This window comes from Sciurus vulgaris (genome assembly GCF_902686455.1).
Source record: "Sciurus vulgaris genome assembly, chromosome: 11".
NCBI lineage: Eukaryota > Metazoa > Chordata > Mammalia > Rodentia > Sciuridae > Sciurus > Sciurus vulgaris.
The window spans coordinates 96,571,115-96,597,242 of NC_136472.1; the positions used below are offsets into that span (position 1 = coordinate 96,571,115).

At 35.9% G+C, this 26,128-nt stretch overlaps 1 protein-coding gene across 1 annotated transcript in view; it reads left to right on the forward strand.

The window, feature by feature from the left end:
• CNTN5 (contactin 5) overlaps positions 1-26,128 on the forward strand; it is a 1,212,510-nt gene that overhangs the window by 1,170,312 nt on the left and 16,070 nt on the right. Inside the window, exon 22 of the mRNA XM_079101923.1 lies at positions 6,036-6,145. Coding sequence (XP_078958049.1) covers positions 6,036-6,145 — 110 coding nt within the window. The remainder of the gene's footprint in view (positions 1-6,035; positions 6,146-26,128) is intronic.

Below are 26,128 nucleotides of genomic sequence, written 5' to 3' on the forward strand. Positions count from 1 at the left end.
CTGAAATTTACAATTCAGGTCAGCTCGGGTCTACTTCTGATACTATTTAGATCCCAAAGGTGAAACAAATTAAAGTAGATCTGGTATGATTCATTCACCTTCATTCAATTAGAAGCAGCTGTAATGCACAGCCCCAAGAATGCAGCTGTGAAATGTCACAAGGTGGTTCTGACCCTGATTTTCAATCCTCAGACCTTTTAAATAGAAATTAAGGTGCTTATCTGGGAAGTAGTTTTCTGAATATTTTTTTGATTTGATATGATTTTTTTATTTGTTCTTTCTGGATATACATGACAGTAGAGTGTATTTTGACATATTATACACACATGGAGTATAACTTATTTTAAATGTTCTATTCAGGGAGTAAGTGCATATAGTACTCTTGCAAGCTCAATTTCCTTCTTTAACGAAAAGGAAGGATAGAAAGGCTGTTACCCCATCACATGTTTTGTGCTTCTGAAATTATTTATCCCCCTGCAATCTTCTTTGACAAAGATGTAATTGCTTCAATAATATGAAAACTAAAAGAAGGTTTTTGGCACACAAATCTCTGCAATGCAATGCATTCATTCTAAAGAGAAGCAAATCTATCTAGTGACATCCAAAGGGTAACTCCCTTAGAAATAAATCAGTCCTAAATCCTACAGATCAAGTTGTACACAACTCAAAATATCAGCATGTCCTTTCATTTACTTACAAAATCAAGAATTTTAACTCCTGTTAAATAACAATGGAGAAAAAAGTCTGTTACAAGTCTGCAAAGCATAATTCTAGAATGAAATAGAACTAGAAGTTTTTCTCATAATGCACTTTTGTAAAAATTGGGTAGATACACAACTAAGAAGTTGAAAAATACAATGAGGGAAACCACTGAACAAAGGAAAATAATAGAAGATATTTAGAGGGTGACAGAATGAAAAATCATTATGTATACCATGACAGGAATTAATGTTGACTTCTGGGTAAAGATTATAGATTTACCAAAGCTCTGAATTTACACAATAGTAACAGATGATTTTAATGAGGGTTTTGCCTAAGAAAAATATTTTTTTTGCTACAAATATATACCTTTAAAAAGTCTTCAGTGGGCCTCTTTGACAGCAACTGGTAAATGCTCTTGACAGATACTTTTCAATTAATAACATACAAACTCATTCCAGACAGATGTATGACTACTTACTTTTAGAATAGGAAAGATCTCAGAAAATGGTCACACTTGTTTTGAAGTCTGTCATAGGCCTTTAAAAATCTTATTTAGAACTCTATCTTTGCTATATGGTTTCTGTAAGAACCCAGAAACCACTCCAGACATGGAAACTCACATAACAGGGTTTAATAAGCAAACAGTGTCTCCCTGCAGGGTAAGAGAGAAAATGAGAGGAAAAGAGAGAGAGTGCACACAAGAGAGAGTATGAAAAGCAAGGAGGAAAGAGAAAGAAAGTGAGGAGGAGAGAGAAAGAAAGTGAAGAAGAGAGAGAAAGTATGAATGAGAGGAGAAGAGAGAGAAAATGGCGGGGGAGTTATTCTTAAGCAAATTCCATGGGTTAATGGGACCAATAACAGAGAAGGATACTTGCAAGCTGACTGATGAACCAATAGCAAGCTAGGATGTTCACAGACTGACAAGAAGTTGGGAGGCGGGGAAATGACTGCAGGGTAAAGGGTGGGGGGGCAACTTTTTATATTACATCCCTCTGTTTCTGGTTTTATAAGAAGATCTTTTGTTCTCCAGTTCTTTCCCCACTTGTCTCTCCTTCCTGCCTACGTGACTAGGCCTGGTTTTACAGGTGAGATGTGAAAAGTCCATTCCCCCAGGGGCAGTCTTCAACTTCCAGACTTCCAGAGCAGATGACTTTCATGGACTTCCCTCAATTTGACTGATCCCCTATTTCTACACTAACTGCCTGTCCCCAATTCTGGCTTCATTCCCCCCTCCCCTCTAGTTTTAGGAACTCCTTACTGCTATAGGGAAAGGGCGCGATGACCACTCTGGCTTCTTTGAGCTGGAAGGGAGCAGCATGGGGCAAGCAGTTTAGAGTTCCCTCTTTAGAAATCTGGTCAATCACGGGGTCCATGGTAGAAATCTGGCTGGGGAAAAGCAGGTTCTAAAGGCATCTGGGGGTGGGTGCTTCTATGAGAAAACAACAAAAAGACATGAGTACTGAAATGAGCTTAATACAATAGAAGTGTTGCAGAATCTGGAACATGTCAATGAATATCTTGAAGATGACAGAAATCAATAATCTATCACCAGGTGGTGGAAGAACTGAGAAGTTTTTCCCATAGCAAGGACTAACAAAGGCTGAAGAGGACAAGGCCTTTATCTGGGAACTTTAGCATTGTCCAGGTTATCAGGAATGTAAACACAACATTTAACTCTTAATGTCATTGATGTCCCCAGAAAATATAGTTAAGCTACTTAATGTCATCTGATTTTTGTAAAATATCCCTTTATTGGTATAACCTGTGTTTAGTAGAGATCTCTATGCTTCTGTTACTTAGGACTAGCTAATCATACCAGCAAACATAGATTAAGCCTAGCTGTGTAGCTTAGGAAGGTCTATAGGCCTTAAACTGACTAAAAATTTCTGACTCTGGCAGTTTCTCTTGATAGTTATCAGGCACATTTGCCTAAAAATCTCTCTTCTGTAGCTTCCAGTCTTTATTCTAGTGGGCTAACATAAGTGTACATCTTAAGTTACATTTAACTATTATTTCTTTTAAATGCCCAAGAATGGCTATATTTTGGTTTTAACTGTTTTGCTAGGTGTCTAAGATCAAGCTGGTCAAATCGACCTGTTCCTGTCTTGTTAAGCAGTCAAGTGAGTTCCCACAGGGGTCACTCATGGGGAACTTGAGAGCAGCTTCTTAGCTCCTTAATGCCATTCGTTAGGCAGGGTCTCCTCAATGACGTGGCTTCCTTTGGAAGCACCAGGGATATCTCTCTTTTCCAATGACCCTCCTCTGCAGCAGGTGCACTGATTGGCTTTTTATCCTCTAGTGGTCTCATCAACCTTCCTGATCAGGAGGTCATTTAATCCAGAGTCTCAAAGCTCCTTAGAGAAGTCCTCTTGTTCTCTGGGTTCAGGCTGACTTTGAAGGCAAGATACTGGTTTTTCTTGGCCTCTGTATTTAATTTCAATCTCTAAGTTTGATCTTAACCATCCAGCAAGCCAGTCTCACCAGTCATAAAGTAAGAGTGCTGGGCTTTAATTTCAATGTATAGCATGAGAGAGTGAGAAGGAGAAGAGCAGAGAGAAGAGGTGAGAGGGAGAGATAAAGTGTTCTGTGCTGCAGCCCAGGAGAAATTTAAAATGGACACTTTTGGGGGGGAGGGGTTGAGACTGGTCTCCCATTGTGCCTTCTGGCTTCCTCCATTTACATTTCAATGTAAGCCTTGACTGAGATCTGAAAGGAGCTGAGATAACAGGTTCTAGGAAAAACTTGATGCCTAGGGCATTTTAACCCTTTTCTTGGTTAGTAATCAATTCAGGTTTGGATGCAGAAAATTGTGAAACATTATCTCCCACTACTTTTGAGGAATGGGACTATTATATCATACTCCTTCCTGTGACATGCCACTGACTGTTGGGCTGGTTACTCCCTCCACACCAGCCACCTCCCATACCAGGGACTACAATATATATGCAGGACCTCGTGGCAGAAGGACTAGGTGGGTTGGGCAGGGGAATGAAAGCAGAAACAGAATGGAGTAAAGGAGATGGAGAAGCAGGGGCCAGAGGGGCCTCTGTCACAGCAGACCAGTATTAGAGTGGTTTATTAGCTGAGTCGAAGTCAGAGGAGGAGGAAGAATTAAGAAGGGGAGAAGAAGACAAAAGGAGGTGTTCTAGTTTCCAGGAAGAGCAGAGAAGTGCAAGAAAGAAGAGACTTAAAGATAAGGAATCCCTTTCCATCTGCGCGCTCGCTCACAGAAACTGTGTGCCATTGTGTGGCCATTTTGGATTGATTAGCTAAAGGGTACTATGGCCAAATATCATTAAGTTTTGATGGCTTTAAGCCAGGGGTCAGGCAAAGGGTTCTAAAGTTGTCTAATCCCAGGAGTGAATCTGCCAGAATGGAGGACCCAGATCCCATGTTGGAGACTGATACAGCCGAGTCTGTGGCCAGGGCATCCCGAGGCCAGAGTAGTCGGCTAGAGACAAGAAGGCAGCACAGTGATGGGGTTGTCACACAAGGATCAATGTGGGCCAGGCAAAAGCCAAGAGAGTTGAGGACCTGACGTCAGGGTTTTCGAGAGCGAGTGCAAGTGTGAAGAGGGGCTTCAACCCTGAGAGAGAATCTCCACCATAAAATCAGTAACCCACCTGGCAGATAAGACAGACTAAGGGGGCCAGCTGTAACTATAAAAGTCATGGCTGGGGGTACCTCCACCCCTCAGCCACTTTGAGGGCCCCAGACACTCAATAATCACTTCTCAGGTTGGCAGAGGAGTGTTTCAACCTAGGGGAACCCACCTAGGGAACTCACCAATATGAAGTCTGGTGATGAATGCAGAGCAGAGTGTCTGGGCGAATGGAAGGTGAGGCCGTGTCTGGGGGCAGGGGACTGGGGCATCAGAGGGGTTCCACTTGCTTAAGAGACAGTGCAAGAGTCCATCTGAGTCACAGCACCAATGTAAGAACCCAGAAACCACTCTGGACAGGGGAGCAGCTTTATATTAATTACAGTTTCCTGAATCTGAAAAAAAGTAAATTTCAGCAGATTAGTCTGAATTCTTTTATGGGGTTAGCATCAAAGTTTACAATTTCTATGGGGTAGGATTTTTAAAATAGACTTTATATGAAACTGTTTGACCTAATATATGGCCTTTATTCTGCCATTTCATTTAACATGTGTTGGTGACAATATTTATGATTCAGCCATGTCAAAGACAGAAATATTTTGTTGCTCACATAGCATGCAACCAAAAATAAAATGCACCTCTTGATGGATGCTAGTCAGACATTGTGTATTTGAGAAAAATAGTGTGAAAGGTCACTGAGCATAGAGACAAATGAAAAAGTGGTTTTGAGCAACAGCATTGAGACCTTGAGGGACTTTCCTACTCAGCCCACACCTGTCTTAAAAGTCAATGCATGCCTTTTAAATATCATGATGCTTAATACAATCCTTACATAATAATGGGAATGCAGTTTTGTGGTTGGAACATCAAAAAGTATCTAATGAACTCTAGACTATTTGCTCCTTCATGGGTTAAATACAATAATATTTATATGACATTTTATTACTGAATATTTAAAATGGAAACTTAGAACTGAATTATTTTATAGATATTATTTCAGTTAAAACTAATTTTTAAAATCTGTGAGATAAAATTCTACTTACTCACATATTACAAAAGGGGAAATGAGGGATTAGAAGGAGGTAAAGCAATTTACCCAAAGCTAAATAAATAAATAAATGTAATGAATAAAAAATGATTTAGTGATCTGAGACACACAAACACAAAATTTATACATGTTAATGGGGTACGTGATGGTTCGATACCGCACATATTGTGTAATCATGAATCACTGAATAATTCTTTTTTTTTTTTTTTTTTTTTTTGCGGTGCTGGGGATTGAACCCAGGGCCTTGTGCTTGCAAGGCAAGCACTCTACCAACTGAGCTATATCTCCAGCCCCTGAATAATTCTTAAAGGCAAAAATTAACAGCAACTACAAAAAGAACTGAGCCTAACTGCATAGTCCATTCCCTTCATCATCATGCTAGACTGCCAGACAATTTAAATCAGATCATTTAACTTCTCTAGAAGTGTCCTAGGTAATCCAAAGATAAAGATCTTTGCTTGTCTTGTTGGAATTGTCATTTGTCATTGGTAAGTTATTGATGAGATTTGATCCAAATAAAGAATTCCAAAAATATCTTTTTATCTTGAGTTCTTCACAACTACAGTGTATCATTTCAAAAAAGATGGTAGGAAGATGTGAACCCTTGATAGATTTAGGTGCAGTGCTTTGATAGACATAACTTGTTATAGTCCTGGCTTCTTATTTCCATTTTCCTTCATGCAGAACCCAGTGCTGCTCCCACCGATGTCAAGGCTACCAGTGTGTCTGTGTCAGAGATTCTTGTTGCATGGAAACATATTAAAGAGAGTCTAGGAAGACCACAGGGATTTGAGGTATGAACAGAAATACTGAAAATAAGTCTTGTTATTTGTGCTGGCACTTCATCCTCCTAAAGAGATGGTTTGGTGACACTTCACCAGAATTATATTCCTTTGAAATTTTGCTCTGTTTTCAAAAAGTAAGAAACACTGTTTTATTGACAAGTACCTTGTTGCTCATTAGCTGGCTTCTTTTTCAGTTTCCACAGCAGTATGCAAAGATTTTTTAAAAAGATTAAAATAGTTTTAGGTAGAATCAGGAACTACAGGTAGATGTTTGCTAGTATCCAGTTTATCAGTGATTAAAAATATTTTTGTGCCTTTGTTTCTAATAATGTAATGTATAAAAATGAATTTTCCTTTCATAGTTTTTAGTCATGTCTAACCTTTAATGCTGAATTCTCCAACTTTGCTTGGAGAAAGACCTGTATCTATTTATTCAAAAGGGGATTATTTGGGTCGTTTCATAAATGTTGCTATTTTTAAACACAGTAAAGCTCACATTATATAAAAATGTCCATAATATATATATGTGTGTGTGCACACAATATATAAATTCTTATATAAGAACCTCGAAGTCACAGCAAGAACCATTTGTAAAATAAAGTTAAGTATCATGGATTTATTTTTACAATCTTGTCTCAATTGGAGTGGTAATTCAGTTCTATATTACGACTGCATATTCATTCTATTAATATCTGTTTCTCCCTATGCATGTTTCAGGGACCATGACTATTCATCACTACTTCCCAGCAACTGGTAGCATTTGGCCCATGACAGACTACAATAAGTTTTTATTGAAAGAATGAATGTCTGTGCTTCACTATGAGCCCCTTTCTATGTGATCCTATGAGCCATTGTGCAGGCTTGTTCAGAACCCCTTTTCTAGACTAATGCAGCATTCCCCAGCTGCTAGAGTGTTGACTGCTAATGGTTTTCAATTTCTCCTCCACTGAGGGGGCTTTGCTGTGTGTGTCAGGCTGATGCTAGATTACCTGGAATCACATTCTTGCTCAGCTCCCTCTCCTTCCCCACCTAGCTTTCCCCCTGCCCTTGTGGATTATACCTGCTAGCACTCTTACAATAAATCAAATGCACCCAAACCCTACCTTAAGCCCTACTTTATTTTTTTGAAACCAGTATGTATTTTGACATATTATACATATGTAAGGTTAACTTAGTCTAGTTAGGTTCCCACTCTTGTGGTCATACATGATGTGGAGTTACCCTGGTCATGTATACGAATACAAGGCTAGGAAAGTTATGTCCACTGTCTTTCCTATTCCTAGCTCCTCTCCCTTCTCTTTGTTTTCCATTGTCCAATCCAATGGATTTCTATTATTTCCCTCCCCAACCTCTATTTTGGGTTAGCATCCACAAATCGGACAGAACATTCAGCCTTTGGATTTTTAGGATTGGCTTATTTCACTTAGCATGATATTTTCCAGTTCCATCCATTTACCTACAAATGCCATAATTGCATTCTTCTTTATGGCTGAGGAATATTCCATTATGTATATGTACCATACTTTCTTTATCCATTCATCCATTGAAGGATGCCTAGGTTGTTTCCATAGCTTGGCTACTGTGAGTTGAGCTGCTATAAATATGGATATGGCTGTGTCACTGTAGGATGTTGTTTTTATACATAAATGTACATCCTCCCTAGACCTCAGAGGCACAGTATCTGGGGGCCCATCTTTACTGAGTATACGTTTAGAGAGCTACAAGTATATTCCAGTATGTAGAAGAGTGAGGATCCAGCCTGCTACACCTCAAAGTAGTGATCCATCGCATACCTTCAATTTCTTTTTTTCCTATCATAGTAGTATAACTTTCACATACCTACCATGACTCACTATATTGACATCTCTCCATAACTTCATAACTTTCATGTAAGATTGAAATTTGTGCATAGTTCTTCTCTCCCTCAATATAAATCACTAATTTAATAATTCACCAAATATTTATAAAGAGCTGCTAAGTATTAAACATTAGTTTAAACATTGGACTAAATGCTAGGAATGAAATAATGATCAAAATAAAGTCCCTGCCTTTGTGAAGTTTTTATTAAAATAGGGAAGTGAATAACAAACAAACAAACAAAAAAACACTAAGAAATAAGTGAGATGTAATTTCAGTTGAGGATAAATGCTGTATCGAAAAACAAAACAGAGTAGGAAGGCAGAGAGTCTGATAGCTGATAGAGATTTGAGAAGTCACCCTTACTAAAGTTGGGACATGTTAGTAGAGCCATGACTGAGCAAGAGGTGAGAGGACAGAGATCAATAGGGAGGTGGCAGCAGGATGCTGGAACATCACCAGAACAAGAACCAGATTACATGTAGTCTTGTGAACCAGGAGAAGAGACTGGATTTTATCCCAAGTAAAAGGAGAATCTACTAAAGCACGTTGAATAGGGAGGTCATATCAAGATGCCACATGTTTTTTAAAGCCTCTCTTGGTCTAGAGGGTGTAGAACAGACTCTAGAGAAGATCTAAGATCCAAGATCTTCCCTAGAGAGTAGTGGCAAGGAGATTGTCACAACCCAGATGACACTGAGGTTGTTCTCACCTATGGTGGTAATAGCAGAGTTGTTGAAAAGCACAACTTATAGGATATACTTCAAACAGAGGTATGACAAGACCTGATAATGAACTGGATGTGGAGTTTAAAAGAGGTGGCAAAGAAAATTCCAGAGCTTTCCAATCCAAAATTGTTGAATGGCACTGTGATTTAGGGAGATGAGGAACTCAAAAAAGTGGATCTTGCAGTTTGATTTAAAAATCAAGGATTGTTTGGATGTGTTAAATTTTATAAGCCTTCTTTACTTCTAAAAGCAGTTGTCAAGGTGGTTTTATATGAAGATAAATAATGATGAGAGGACCCACCAGTATGTATATAGCTTTCATGCATTTACTGGCTGAGATCACTGAAGAGTGATAAAGAAAATGTCTGAAATAACCCAGGTATGCTTTACCACTCGGAGTTTAAGAAAGGAAAAATGAGTGGCCAGAAAAACTAAGAGAGAGACCTGGAAGAAATTCAGAAGCCAAGAGAAGAATTTCAATGTGGGAGGATGTTCCAAGAAGTCAAACACTGCTGAGAAACATGAAGCCCAGGCCAGCTGTAGAGGCACACACCTACATCCGGCTACTCAGGCAGCTGAGGCAGGACTATCACCTGAGCTCAGGAGTTGAAGCCTGGTCTGGGCAACATAGAGAAACTCAGTCTCAAAAAAAGTACAGAAATAAAAATTAGCAGAAAAATGATGGCTGAGAGTTCCAGATGGATATGGCAGAGGCTTTCGCATACTTGACGAGAGCGTTTTTGAAATGTTGGTGATCAAGGTTTGCCCGGAGGTTTAGATCAAGAGTGACACCTCAGTGTCAGAGCACACTGTTTTGCACCAAATCTGTTTCATTCAAAATGACAGCTTATCACAAGCAAAAGTGGAATATCCTTAAAAATCAAAAGGTGATAGGAACAAATCAAATTCTGGAATAATCACAATGACCATATTTTTAAATTAAAATGAACTGACAAATTCTGACAACTGATTTTAAGCACAAAAAAACAAAACAGAATCCGTGGACACATTATGCTACTTTATACTGTATTATAAATTTTACTGTTAAAAAATATGGCATTTTGTTACCAGAGAGAGGAAACAACAACTTATTAGTTGGAAAATTGAATATATGCTTCTTGTAATCAGAAAATAATTAAAACCATATAAAATGCAATGGCCAAATATGAAATTACTATTATTTTAAGTAAAATATGTTCAGCAAAGACTATTTTTAATGTATACTGTGTCATAACTAGATAGTTACAAGCAGATTTAAGACTAAATGTGATATAAATAAAGCTTATCAACATCTTCCACCCCCTCCTTTCTGCACTCTATACCTTTAAATGGAGCCTCTGCCCACCCATGTATTAACTGTTCTCATATCTACCTATTTCCTCCTATTAAATATGTCACTTAGTAAAAGAGGTCCTTAATTATTACTAATACATATTTATTCCTTACAACTTTACAGCCTAATAATTTATCTTACTTCTATCTCCCTCCTGTACTCTAAGCCTACCACAATATATATGTGCTAATGATGAGATTCTAAGCATGGTAACAAAACAGATATTTGAAACAAGAGCATTTGTCAAAACCCAGAAGATTGGTTTCAATTTTTATGTACTTATATCAACCTTATGAGTAACTTTTATAGCCATAATTCTTACTTTCTTTGCATTGTCTGAAAGATCAAATTACTGGAATGGTACTATGGAAAATAGAGGAGACAGTGTTTGAGGGTTCCCCTCTATTTTTCCTATATTGGAATGTGGATAAGATAGATGAGGTTACATCCTCATGGAGGAAGAAAAATTTTAAAATAAACAAGCAAATAAACTCAAATAAAGATATGCAGAAATTTAAAGGCAGAAGAAACCCAGTTCCTTTCAGAAATAAAGAAGCAGAGGAATAGACCTCAGTGAAAAATGCTGTTATTGAAATTAGAAGTAATCAGAGACTTAGGAAGAGACAGGATCATGTAGGGATATACAGATTGTGGGAAGACTGTTCTATTCCAAACACAGGAGAGGATACAGGGTACAACTTCATGGGGAGGGGATAATGACTGATTTACACTTAAACATAAATAACTCTGGCTGCTCTTACTTGAAGAATGAAAGGGAAAAGAGAAAAGAATCAGGAAGTTTATGTTAGGAGGTTATTGCAATATGGTAAGCAGGAAATGATGGTAATTTACACTGAGGCCTAGCAATGAAATGGGAGAAAACCGGATGTATTATAGAAGCAGGGCTGGCAGAATCTGTTGACTAAAGAGAAGAAAAATGAGTATTTCTGCATTGCTGAATTGGTCAAGTGAGTAAATTGTGCTATTTACCAGGAAATGAGGGAAACTGAACAAAGGGACAGATTTGAAGATGGAAAATCAAGAGTTCTGTTTTGGTCAGATTAAATGTGAGACACCTATCAGAAACCTAAGGATGTCAAGTAGACAGTAAGATATGTGAGTCTGGAGTCTAATCAAGAGATCAGGGCTAAAGACATAGGGGTGCCATGTAAAGCCATGCTATTAAATAAAAGCACCTAAGACAAATTTTCAAGAGGAGAGGAAGGCAATAGAAGGGCTTTGCACTCAGCATTTAGAAGTTTAACTGAAGTGGAAGAATCAGCAAAGAGAGCTCAGTCTGGTGGATGGAAAACCAGGTATGAATAAAAAAACTAAAAGAGCTGATCAAAGAGAAGAAACTGGTCAGCTATTCTCAAAGCTGCTAAGAGATAAGTGGGACAAAGAAAAGTGCAAATTGGGTTTAGAAGTTTTGGGTGTTCCTAAGAAATCTTACTTTATCTTTTTTTTTAATTCATTTTTATTGTAAACAAATGGGATACATCGTGTTTTTCTGTTTGTACATGAAGTAGAGGCATACCATTTGTGTAATCATACATTTACTTAGGGTAATAGTTTTTGATTCATTCTGTTATTTTTTTTCTTCCCTCCCACCCCTCTTATCCTTCTGTACAGTCCCTCCTTCCTCCATTCTTGCCCCTCTCGCATCTCCCTTTATGTATCATCATCCACTTATCAGAGAGATCATTCGTCCTTTGGTTTTTTGAGATTGGCTTATCTCACTTAGCATGATATTCTCCAATTTCATCCATTTGCCTGCAAATGCCATAATTGTATTATTTTTTATGGCTGAGTAATATTCCTTCAAATAATCCATATCCCTTATGTTATCGATTTAGCTATTTCAGATGTAGACATTTAATACCCTTAATAATCATAAACTAATCATCCTTAATGGCAATAGAACTCTCTGCCATCCCATCATTACTTTGTGTGAAATCATCTAGGTCTCTTGTCAGGATATCAGAAGATTTTGATATTCATAAGAATTACAACTCTTCAATCTTGCTGTCAAAAGTGGTTAAGAAAAAGACTGCACACCTGAATGTTTTTGCTCCAAAGATTATAAAGCAAGTTTAATTAACCACTGTAGAAAACTACTTTAATTTCAGATTTAAAAAATAGTTAAAAAGAAACTTTTATGTGTGAAAGATCCCTTGATGTACCCAGTATAATAGGGAAGGAAAATGAGAAATAAGAAATCATTTCTCAAGTCATATGCACAGATATATTTCCCTCTAGAATGTTTCCAGTCCAGAAATTCATCTGCACTCTGATAGCCACTATATCTCTGGAGTACATAAATAGTATTAACCAGTAATAGCACCTCAGTGTATTTTGTTTAACTAACTTAAGTCTTTATGTGACTTGATTCTGAAACATTTGAATTTTCTTTTCCTTAATTGAGTTACTTAGCAAGGATGAGAGATAAAATGTATGTCATCAAGAGCAATAAGTCCTGAAGCAATCATATCCTCTCCTAATCTCCCCAATCCAAGTCCGTATTATTGTCTTCTCCCTCCCTAGTTCTGACTCTGGCTACAGATGCTTTAGAATTTGGTTGCAACCTAACTAACTATAAGCCTGGGTTGTTAGTCAGATTTTGCTTTTATATATTCCTGATCAGACTTTATATATGTTTCATTGAAGTTCATTTACTTTTTATTTATTTACTCAACCAATATTTAATGAGTGCCTTCTCTGTTTTGGCACAGTGATCAGGCTAAAACAAATAAAACAGTTTCTTCCCTTATACAGTTCACGGTCTAGCAAGGGAGACTCTATTCCTATTTTCTTGAGTGTATGCTTTTGTTTTAATATTATACTGAGGTCTTGATCCCAACTCCGGGTATCTCCTTTAGTTGATGGTTTGGTCTTATCATTCTTTCCCCTGATATAGCCTTGGAGGCAACAATAAGGATCTCATTGGAGGGGGCCCCTGATACCATCTGTCAATATTCTACATCCATGTGGCATTTTTGCTTACACATTGAAGCTCCCACTACAACTTAACTGTTTTAAGAAATAATAGACAAAGCATTTTGACTTAAACTAATTTTCATTTGCAAAAAAACTCAACACTTTCAAATACATTAACCAATTAATTTAAATCAAATTGTCACTGGTTTGTGTTATTAAATTGACTAATTGCTCAAATACAGTGGTCACAGCAATTAAGATGGTAATAAGAGTTATGCCAAAAGACAGGGCAAGAATGGTGACCCCTCCACTAGATAACATCTTTAACATTAAGGAACTTGAGAACATTTTAGTGATATCATCCCTCCCTACTTCTGCATGAAGCCAACCATGGGCATTTCTCAATGTCACCATTAGGCTAGAGGAGAACTCCACTTAATTTGAAAAAAGAAAAAAGAAAAAAACTGTTTTTCAACAAGCTTTTTAAACTGCCCTCTACCAGAATAGTACTACCTCACAAGAAAGAAAAAACTCAAATCCCAAATGTAGACATCAGCCCACCTAATAGTGTTTTACAAGTATTTGAACAATTTTGTCAGCATTCTCTTAGAATCACCCATTTGAGAATTTAAAGTAGTTTGAGATTTTGTGATTGCAGAGACTGAACGTAGAAAGCATTGACATTGAGATATGTGGAATTTCTAACTTATGATACTCAGCATGATTGAAAGTTGGAAATGGGCTGTATTTATGGAACAACTTTGATTCATGAATAACCATGACTATCCCATCTGGATTGCCTTCTCTGTCACTGGCCCTGCAAGTAAATTATTAGGTTGTCTTGAATTTATGAACCCACCAGTACTATAGTGCCTGTGAATGGTAATCCCTGAATTCTAGAGCAGAGTTCCTCAAGTTTTTCAGAGCATACCAGGATTTTTATGAGCATACAAATTCAGAGCAGATGCTATTTTGGCAAGAAAAGAGAGTAAAAGATAATGCCAGATCTCATAATCTTTTATCTGATTTTCCCAGATCAGAAAGAAGGAAGAAATTATGATAATGGAATATTAGATGATTCCTATTTTCATTTCTTCGTTCATCAAGCATCTATTTAGTATCAAGTACTATGCTAAGCATTGGAAATAATCAAATTTATAAGATCTGGTCCTTGACCTCAAATAGTTCAGTCTAATATGGAGGAAGATTTATAGAAAATTAATTTTTAAAAAAGAAAGACATTGGAACAATATAATCCTCCTGTCCATAATTGCCCCTGGGTTCTTTAGCATCTGGATCTTCAAGAAACATTGAGAATCAATTCATACCATACCATTGAGAATCAATTCAGCCCTTATATGGGTTTAAGTTTCTGTGTTTGCATTAGCATATGCTTCTGCCCCAAGATGCCCCAATTTTCCTAAGTAATCAATAAAATAGTTTTGTTTGATAAATAAAACAAAGAAGGAAGACTTCAGTGGACATATTTTTAAATATATTTATTAAAATACTATGTTATGTATTCTACCTGTGGAACAAAGTCCCCTCTGATTACCCAGTTTATGGTGTCTATATTCATTCGGCCTTTTGTGTTAGAGAATTATCATCTGTATTTTTGTCTTTCTAATAGTTGAAGTCATTTTAACAGTAAGTGACTATGTATTTTTGTGTTTGTTTTGTAACACAGGGACAAGTACTCAGTGTAATATTTTCAATTCTGAACTTTTAGTGTTCATTATTAAGAGAAAAGGAAAGACAAAACAATTTATCCCATTTTACAATTGTCACTAAAAGCCACCACCCCCACCTCAGGAACTCCTTTTCTTAGACTATGTGCAAGACTTGCATGTGTTTATTTTAAATCTTCCAGAAGATACATAACTTCAAAGTTCGTTGTAGACATGCCACTAAAACCATTTCCACTTATTGATCATGCTGAAAAGACACAAGTTGTATTTTGTTTTATAAAATAAGTGGTGGTGGAGATTTCTTAAGGGGAAAAGGGAACAGATTGTTGTTCTTTACTTTAGAATCTGATGTTAATCATCAGGGCAAGAGACAAAAACAAATGGGCCTCAATGTTGACTGACCATAAAGCATGTTAGATGGATTGTGTCTAATTTGTATAGTGGGGGAAGAAGAAAATGTGGATGAAAATGGAATTTCAGATTTAAGTTAAAGGCAAAAAGAAGCTGACATAAAGCCAGTTACCAAAAGGCTAAAACAAAGAATGTTTTTTTTTCTTTTCCATATGGTGTGTGGGTACCAGTCGTTTCATAGATTCACTTTGTTTTTTATTATGACTATATAAAAATAAGAATTTAAAAAACTAAACAGTAAGAGGAAAATAAGATGCCAATTCTATACATTTTCTTCTTTTCTGAAATTCTGTGGACTGATTTAAATCAAATGGTTTTTGTGTCCTAACATTGATTCCCTTCTTGAGTTACTTTCACAGATATTGAAACTAACTTATTTTTTCAAAGATCAGCAAACCAAAAAAAAAAAAAAAAATACTAAACAAATAATACAAATAATATTTCTGTTGCTTAATTTGTTCCTTCTGTGGGTTCTGTTCAAAGGCAACTCAGTAGAGTACTTTCAGAAAGTCATTAATTAGTTAACTGTGATTTTGTTTGATTTGCAACTAAATGCATGTCTTCATAGAAGAAATTCTATAATTCAAAACACTATGTAATTTTTTTTCTATCAAAATTCTACAAATACCATTTTATTTAAAAATATTAGAAGATCTGCATGGTTATATTGTTTTGCCATTAAAATGAGCCAAAAAGGTACACATGATCCATTTTTTCATATTCAGAAGTATTCTCCATTTTTTCACTCTTCAACATAGATGTGAATTCACTTCACCACCTTTAAGAAGGGATTTTTTCATCCTGATCCTAACCATCTATAACCATTCAAAAGTCTATCTACAGTCTCACTCTCTTATATTACGCACATTTAGACTCATTGAGCATCCTTACCAAAATAAATAACAAATGTAGACATCATTTAATCAAATCCTTAATTTTTCTTGAAAAATCGCACTTGAGAATCATTAAATTATAATGAATTCTTCCTCTTGAAGGCTAGTTTTATATTCCAAGCACCTGACAATACATTTATGACACAGAAGTACTAATTCAAGGAGTGTTGATAAATATAGACCTAGATTAGGAAACAAATTTTATAAAGTGCTAGAGCACAATAAGAAAAAGGAAGAATAAAAAGTATGTACTTAGCAATATAAGAATGATAACTAGCCAATTACTAAATGATTGAGACTTTAGTTTCTAAAAGGTAAGTTTTTTAAAAAATATACAGTCAAATGCACAAATCATAAATGTACTGCTCAATGAATTACTGCAAAGTAAATCCACTTTGTAATATAATTCACATCATGAAGCAGAACATTACTATAACTGAAACACACTTTGTGTCTTAAATAGTTCTTATCCTTATTCTCAGTTCAAAAAAAAAAAAAAAAAAACCAAAACTGTTAATAACAAACTTTGATTACATGATTGGTTTTGCTAGTTTGGGAATTATATGGAGTTTTTTTTTTTTTTAATTAAAATTTGTTGTATACAGCTGTAGTTTATATTGTCTGATAAATTACATTTTGTGAGTATCAAACAATTTATCATTCTACCACTGATATACATTGAGGATGTTTCTAGTTTGGGTCTGTCATGAATAGCACTGAGTACACAAAGCAATTTCAGAAGAATTATCCACTTCACACTATTAAGTTCCTAATGCATGATCATGATATAACCTTTTGTTTTTCAAATCTTTGATCTTTGCCAATATGTTTCACAAAACTTACATTGTATTATGAAATATTTTAAATATGTGAAATATACCCAATAGCACAATGAACTTTTATGTACTTAGCACTCACATTCAGCAAATGTGAAATAATGAATAATCCATTTTATGATAATTAATCCTTAATCCTCCTGCCTTATTTTGAGGCAAATCTCAACCCTTTCACTGTTTCACCAAACGCAATTCAATTTAAACCATCTCTAAAATATAAACTTTTATAAATTGTCACCTTCCTGTTTCCTGAGGAAGCAGGATGGGGAGAGCACTCGCTTTTAAAAGCAGAAAATTCAAAAATCACACCTAATATGACTCTGTCTTTCAGGATTCCAAGTCTCTGCCTACATTATTTACCAGGTGCCCCAGTGTTTCTCCCTGGGCAAGCATAATTATCACTCTGCCAAGGATTTAAACAGGGCTTAAACTCACATTTGGGGTCTTATCATTGCTGCAGTTCTCTCCCTTCTTGGATTTCACTCAGTCTCCAGCTGCTCTTTCTGCACTAAGCTTCCTTTGCTACTCCAGCTGATAAGGCTGCAGACTTTCTCTACCATAACCAGAGGGCTTGGAGGAGTTCTCAAACCAAAAAGCCACAAAGTCACACTTCTTGCCTGTTGCACTTCAGCATTTCAGTGGTACACTCCACCCAGCTTCTATCTGCTTGTGGACATTTGAGATTTTATAGTTCTCATCTGGGACAGAGCTTATATGATCACTCTGCTCATCCATCTCTCTCTGATTATCTTAATATATCTGAGACCTGTGGCATTACTTTCCTTGTATCAAGAATTTTTTTAACCTTCTTTCTACCCTCTTGTCTACTCCCCCCACCTTCCTCCTTTAATCAAAAGACATTTATAAAATTTTGAGTCTCTGCAAAGAATTAACTTTGGCTTTATTCATTTTCTTTATATTTGCTTTTCCAATTCATTAAGTGGTGCCCCTGTCATAATTATACCCTTTTTTCTACTTTATTTGGGTTTAAAATGTACTGTTCTTTTTCAGACATTGTAAGATGAATATATCACCAAGTTTGGGGATTTTTTTTCTTCTCTAATATAATTAAGACTATACATCTCCAAACCTTTCCTTTCTGAGCATCTTGCAGAGAATATATCACATAATACAATTAAATGCAATTTTTTGAGATCAATATTTTATACCTGAGTGTTCACTTTTGGATCAAAACCTTTATTCTTTCATTCAATTAAGGTGTATTGAGATTACTGGGTTTATAGGTCATCCTACAAAGCATTCAAGTACATTAGCTGTAATTAAATGTTCCCAGAGTTTTCTCTATTCAATGTGCTTCTCTTTGTGTGTGGCGGGGGGCGGGGGTGGTCCTGGCGATTAAACCCAGGTCCTCAGGCATGCTAGGCAAGCACTTTAAGCACAGAGCTATATTCCCAAAGTGCTCTTTTTAAGAATATTTGAGCAAAGAAGGTGAAGAAGAGAAGGGAACTAACATTTGTAAATGACCTATACTGAACTACATGTATTAAGAACAAATTCATTTGTATTTATACCTAGTCTTCTTATTTTTTGTCTTTTTAGGTAGCATCAGGAAAAAAATGCAAATTTATTAAGTAATATCTATTTTTGTGTTCCTGCTGCATTTTAAACTTCTTCACCTTATATGCTCTAATCACTATTGAACTGCCACATAAATATTCAAAATTTAAGCATTGTTTATCTTATTTGATTCACTAAATTGTGTCCTTTTTGATAAATATGCATGCAATCTAATAGTACCGACTGCTGACATATCTCACAGTATTGATTGTGAATAGCCAATTTAATAACTATACTTAGTATTAGATTAAGAAATGGCAGATGGACTAAATTGATGCAAGCAGGGACTTTACAAACCAAAACAAATTCATCTTCCATGGGAAATGTGCTCCCCATGTATAGGATTTTGAAACTCTCAGTAAAAGGGCATGCTGATTTTGTTGCATAAGGAAAGAGGAATGTAAAAGGCAATTTAAGCATTCATAGGAAGAAGGTCATAGTGTTTTAAAATGCATCTGAAGCTGAGAAATCAGTAGAGAAAGTACACTAGCAGTGAAATCTCTGCCTTCTAACCCTCAGTTTGGAAGCATAGAAAATCAGCTTTCCTTGATTCCCCTTAAAACACCCATGAAACCCTGAGGAGAGAGACAATCCTCCCTGCAATCATAGCAAGTGGTATGAAACAAAATTATTATCGTGTTTTCTGATTTTTCTTTCCTTTCATCTTTGTGCAATGACCCAGCCTCAAAATCCCATTTTCTAGGTGCAAGCAAGCAATGAAATAGCCTCTGGCCTCGTCCTCCTTCATCTTTTCTTCAATGAAACAAACTGCACCCAGGCTCATGAAGCTCTGTTTCTCAGCTCAGGCCTGGGTTGATTTCTTTGTGTTGTCTGGAGAATATCAGTGCAGGCTTACCGTAACAACCAATAATCTGGCATCTACTGCTCAGCATGGACCAGTACAGGAAGATATAGTCTAGAAATGCAAGCCTCCCCATTCAAATAAGTCTTCGATTCCTTTTTAGGACACATTTCCACTTGAAATTCACTTGGGTACAATCCAAGGGTTATTAGAAGAAAAATCTTTGAAACAAGGAAACAAATGGTAAGACTAAGAATGAATTCCTTTCCCTATAAAAGTTTTTTATAAATCCAAAGAAAATTTTAAACATACGGTTCTAGATCTCCATGAGATAAACAAGAATAGTTCTTCTATATTTAAAGAGCAGTTCAGAATATGAAGAAAATGCAATAAAATCAAAGCTAAAGTTACTGAAATAAAATATTCATTGGACGCTGCAAGATGTAAACTTCATACTGCTAAATATTTAAACCAGTACTTCAGAGTACAAACCTGAGAAATGATCCCAAAATGCAAAGTCAATGAATAAGAAAAATAAATTTTAGAGTGGGAGAGAAGATGACAGATATGAAGGACAGAAGAGTTTGGGTCTATAAACAAATGGTATCTGCAGAAGAGACAAAATATATGGAGCAAAAGCAATTAAAAAATTTAAAGTGAATAAAAATCTCAAAATAATGCAACAAAAAAAAAATGCCTATCTTATGAACCCAGAGAAATTCCACAGCATTTCAGCAAATACTAATACCTTAAAAGTTCTCCATTTGTCATCCCCATAACTCATCCTCCAAAGTGTTAATTTCTCTAAGTATTTCTTGACCCCATGCACCTCTCCAGGTCCACCACTCTGAGTCCAGGCTGTCATAATTTCTAACCTGTGTTCCAGCATTGTCTCCTATGTCCACTCTGGCCCCTTCTAATCTGTTTTTCATGACATAATTATTTATTTGCTCAGATAAGTTGTCAGGTGCTTTTTTGTATCCACCATAAAGCAAATGACTAAACAGATAAATGAGGATAATTATATATAATGATAGTTACAATAATAATTATAAAAGAGACAAAGGGAGGAGTAGTTTTAGTTGAACTGAAACCTCCATGAAAGGAGGAAGCAGCTCTGGGAGGAGATTTCTGGCAACCAGTATGAAAGGCTTCAAGGCTCTAAACCCAGCATGAGATTGAGTACTTGGGGCCTCTGTTCCTGGAAGGCAATGAACAAAGTGAGATGAGACCTAAATTGAGATCAGATGAAGGATACAAAGGCTGTAACAGGCAGAGCCTTGCAAGTCATGTGGAGGACTTTGGAATTTTTTCTCAGTACCCTGCGAAGTCTAGCCTAAAATCAAAGGAGTGATCTGATCTGTGTATTTTAAAACAAACAAAAAGCTTGATCGCTGTGTGTATCTTTTCAAAACACAAATCTGATCACGGCCTGTGTGCCCTCCCACTTTTATCCCTGCTTAGAAGCCTTCAGTGTGTTACACTTGCTATTAGGATTGATAAAAAAAATATGTCCCAACACCTTGGCACAGACAACTGCAAGATCCAGCCGCACCCTTCATCTCTAGCATCGGGTTGCCACACCAACCCTCACACCCTATCAGCCTAACTGGACGTTTATCAGGCCCTCCTGGGCCCCTTGCTCCTCTCTCCACACTGCACACACCTTTCCTGGGCCTTCCCTCCCTCACTGCCTGCGTAGCTCCTATTCAAGTCTACTGTCTGTACACCAGCAGAGACTCCCCTGGCCAGCCCCTCTCCACTGGGACCAGTTCCCCATCGTAGATCTGCCGGGGTTCAACTTTCCACATGGGACTTATCAAAACCACACTTACACATTTGTTTGTGTGGTTTTTGTCCCATGGCTAGTGCCCTAAGGAGTCTGTAAGTAAGCTCTAAGGAACACGAGGACCACGTCTACTTTGACTCATCCTTAGTCCTCAGTTAACTGCAGGCAAAGTGTTTGGCAAGTAATACGTAGTCAAAAATATTTTTAAACAAGCAATTGAATTCATAAGTTTCAAAAACCCAGGGCCTGGTAAAATTTTTGTACTTCAATATACATTTTGATTATTTAAAAATCTATAAACTCTAATAAAAAAGATAATTACTTTCACAGGTGTAAAAATCAAAAAGATTCTACAATATTTAATAGCAGAAAATAGAGTGGTGTCTATTAAATTTAAGGAGAATGGCATTGAATGAGCAGTGCTCACTGAGTGCATTTAAAGATACAGAAATAAATGAATATAAAAGGATTTTGAGGGGCAGGGGGATGCAGAAGGGGTGGAGGTCCTTGCTATTAAATCCAGGGCCTCACACATACTATGCACACACTCTACTTCTGAGCTACACTCTCACTCCCTAAGAGTTGTATTTTTAAAACTTACCAAGTGCAAAAGTTGGATAAGATGATATATAAATGTAAATGTACCCCTCTACTGAAGGATGTTGATAATGGGGGAGGGTGTGCATGTGTAGAGTAAGGAGAAATGAATAGTCTATCTACCTTTCTATTTTCTGTGAACCTAAAACTACTAAAAATTATGAAATGAATATTTTAGAATTATCACACCTGAGAGTGAAATGTATTCTGTGCACAGTAAAAATAATTATTATCCAGAAAAAATCAACTTTGGAAAAAAAGTATCTGCTGAAAAGAGGCATCCTGTAGATTTCAGTTCAAATCTACACTCTTAAAGGTATTGGATGACAAAAGTTCATACTTTGTGTGACACTAATAAAATTACATAACAATTTTAAATAAAAATAATTTGGGAGTGACGAAAACCAGAAAATCGCATTTTAAAAAATAACAAAAAGGAAAAAAGAAAAAACATACTTACAAATATAAATCAGAGATTTTAAAATATCAGAAAAAAAGGACACCTCAAGTAATTGAGTAACAATAGAGAAGTTATTTTTTAAAAAATGATTCATAGCTGGGCACAGCAGCAAACACCTATAATCCCAGTGGCTCAGGAGGATCATGAGTTCAAAGCCAGCCTCAGCAAAAGTGAGGTACTAAGTGAGACCCTGTCTCTAAATAAATACAAAATAGGGCTGGGGATGTGGCTCAGTGGTCAAGTGCTCCTAAGTTCAATCCCTAGTACAAAATAATAACAATAATAATAATTATAAAATAGTTCACAGAACAAAAGGTAAGTACTATTTTACCTGTTTAACAAGCAAGTATATAGAGATTCACTGGTTAAGTAATTGTCCCATTACTATTATAAATACCAAAAGTAAGATTTGAATATGAACTTTCTGGCTCCAAATACATGATCCGCCTAGAGCTTACAATAGGCTGGTGAATTTCTTACATTTATTTGTTTTTCTTGGAAGTGAAATTTGCACAAACTATTTGAAAAACCAGTATAGTACTTTTGCATTAAAATTTTCATAACTTTGTAACCCATAAACTACTTTCTGGATCCTATTTTTTAGGGAATTAAGCTACTCTGTGAAAAACTATGTATACAAAGATATCCATGGCATTTTACTTAACCAAGCAAAAAATTGAAAACTACCCAAATATTTTTTAATAGGACAATGATTATGTAATATAAGTTACATAAACAGAATGTTATTCTAAAAATTGGAAAATATTTATGTGTGACAATGTTAGAGAATGACATAGGACACAAATCAGTTACAGTACAACTGTAAATACATCAAACACAAAAATAAAGAAAAGAGATACATACAAAAAAAGGAAAACAATTATGTGAGGGTAATAAAACAGTAAGCTGATATGCTTCCAACTTTAAAGATTTATATCTTTTAATGGTTTTAACTGCATTCATTCCAAGTGATTTCACATACAGAGTCCAAAGTTTATGAGTAGATAAATATCTGAAAAAAGGAACTGAATGAAAATTTCAACTTCAGGTGTGTGACTTTAAATACTCTTAACTGCAATTTCAGCTTAAGAATTACTGAAGATGCACTATGTTAAATTCCTTATGTTTATTCCCACATGGTAAAAAGGTATGAATAAGCAACTGTTTAAATATTATATGTGCTAAAAAAAGAAATAATGAATGGATTTTGACACTTCTGGTGTCATTTGGTACAGATAGAATTCTTTTTCTTCCAATCAGTTACTTAAACATTTTGTATTTTTCATGGGAAGGTTAATTTTGTGGAGGTTAATCAGAACATTAAACATTCAATATTTAGAAGTCTAGAATTACTATTATTATTATTTTTTTTTTTTTTTTTTTTTTTTTTTGGATGCTAGAAATTTAACCCAGGGGCATTTAACCACTGAGCCATATCCCCAGCCCTCTTTTGTATTTTGAGACCAGGTCTCACTGAGTTGCTTAGAGCCTCACTAAGTTGCTAAGGCTGGCTTTGAACTTGTGCCTTCCAAGCTGCTGGGATTACAAGTATGTACCACCATGCCCAGCTTGGAAGTCAGAAGTTTTATTGAAATCTTTATTTGTGTCAAAATCTGTAATTTCTTTACTCATGCTCAGCTCCCTAACATAACTACTTAAGGAATATTGAAACAGAACAGGAAATCAGATAAATCACTGGAAAGGAAAAATATGCACTTGCTCATCCAAAAACTTCTCAGCCAATTTTGCAGCTTGAAAATAACTGACTTTTTTTTTAGTTAAAAATATGCTCAGAGACCAAGCAAGAGATACTAGATTTTGGAATTGGAAATAATGGCACCAACAGTACATAAAAGACAATGTTAGAAGCTTCCAGCTTTAAAAAAGTTCTTTCCTCATATATTGTTTGCGGGACTGGAAATTGGTGCAACCACTCTGGAAAGCAGTATGGAGACTCCTTAGAAAACTTGGAATGGAACCACTGTTTGACCCAGTTACCGCACTCCTGGGTTTATATCAAGTACTTAAAATCAGCATACTACAGTGACACAGTCACATCAATGTTTATTGTGAGCTCAACTCACAATACCTAAACTATGGAACCAACCTAGGTACCCTTCAACAAATGAATGGATAAAGAAAATGTGGTACATATATACAATGGAATATTCCTCAGCCATAAAGAAGAACGAAATTATGGCATTACAGGTAAATGGATGGAGCTGGAGACTATCATGCTAAGTGAAATAAGTCAATCCCAGAAAACTAAAGGCCAAATGTTTTCTCTGATAAGCAGATGCTAAGACCATGCTACCCTGAATGTGCCTGATCTTGTCTGATACTCAGATGCTAACACACAGTAGGTGGGGGGAGGGATGAATAGAAGTTCATTGAATTAGACAAAGGGGAACTAGGGCAGGGAAGAGGGATGGGAATAGGAAATATAGTAGAATGAATTGGACATAACTTACCTATGTTCACATATGAATACATAACCAGTGTAACTCCACATTATGTACAACCACGAAAATGGGCAGTTATACTCCATGTATATATACTATGTCAAAATATACTCTACTATCATGTATATATAAAAAGAACAAAAAATTTAAAAAGTTTTTCCATATTTTTATGGTGCATTATAGTTATACATAGTGGTGGGATTTTTTATATCTTCATAGTTGCACACAATATAGCAATACAATTGAGCCAATATCATTCTCCAGCATTTACCTTTTTCTCTCCCCCTGGTCCCTTTCCTGTACTCTATTGATGTCCCTTCAATTTTCATGAGATCCCCCACCACACCTTTGTTTTTCTTTTTCCTAACTTCCACATGAGAGAAAACATGATGGTTGACTTTGGCTGATTTTGCTTGATATAATGTTGTCAAGTTCCATATATTTTCTTGCAAATAACATAATTTTATTCTTTTTTGTGGCTAAATAAAACTCCAGTGCATATATATACCACATTTTCTTTACCATTTATCCATTGATGGACACCTAGTCTGGTTTCATAATTTGGCTATTATGAGTTGTATTGCTGTAAACATTAATGTGGTTGCATTCCTATAGTATGTCGATTTTAGATATTTTGTAAATTCACTGAGGAGTGGCATAGCTAGATCATATGGTTGTTCCATGCCGTCTTTTGAGGAACTTCAATACTGATTTCCACTGTGGTTGTGCTAATTGACAATCCCACAAACAGTGTCAAAGTGTTCCATTTTCTCCACCTTTTTTCCAGCATTTATTATTTATTTCTTGATGGTGGCCATTCTAATTGGAGTGAAATAAAGCTTAATGTAGATTTGACTAATGTAGAATTTCCCTAATTACTAATGATGTTGAAGATTTTTTCATGTATTTGTTGGCTGTCCCTTCTTTTGAGGATTGTTTGTTTAGTTCATTTGCCCATTTATTAATTTAGTTATTTGGTTTTATGGCATTATACTTTTTGAGTTCTTTATATATATTCTGGATACTAATCCTCTATCAGAAGAATAACTAGCAAAGATTTTTCTCTCATTCTGTAGGTTCTCTCTTCACATTCTTAATTATTTCCTTTGCTATACAGAAGTTTTTTAATTTGATGCCATCCCAGGCCATCCCACCCCTGAGCTTTAGGGCTTATATTAGGAGAGTCATTACCTGTGCCTATATGCTGGAGTGTTGAACATATGTTTTCTTCAGGAATTGCATAGTGTTTGATCTAATTCCAAAGTCTTCAATTCATTTTTAGTTGATTTTTGCACAGAGCAAGTGATAGGGTCTAGTCTCATTTTTGTACATATGGATAACCAATTTTCTCAACACCATTTGTAAAAAGAAATTTCTGAAGTTCATTTATTGAACCATATGTTAATTCAGTGGGAAGATGGGTCTAAGAAATAGGATTTGATTATTTTATTAGTCTTTGTTATACATAAAGCAAAGATCCATATAGGTATATCAGGCAGGGTTCAGTTGTGAATAACTGATTTATTTTAACAAGTTTTAGCAAGAAGTGTCTTATGACAGGTACTAATGGATTTACAAAGTTACTGAAAGAGTGAAGTCAATAGAATTCATGGTGATCTTT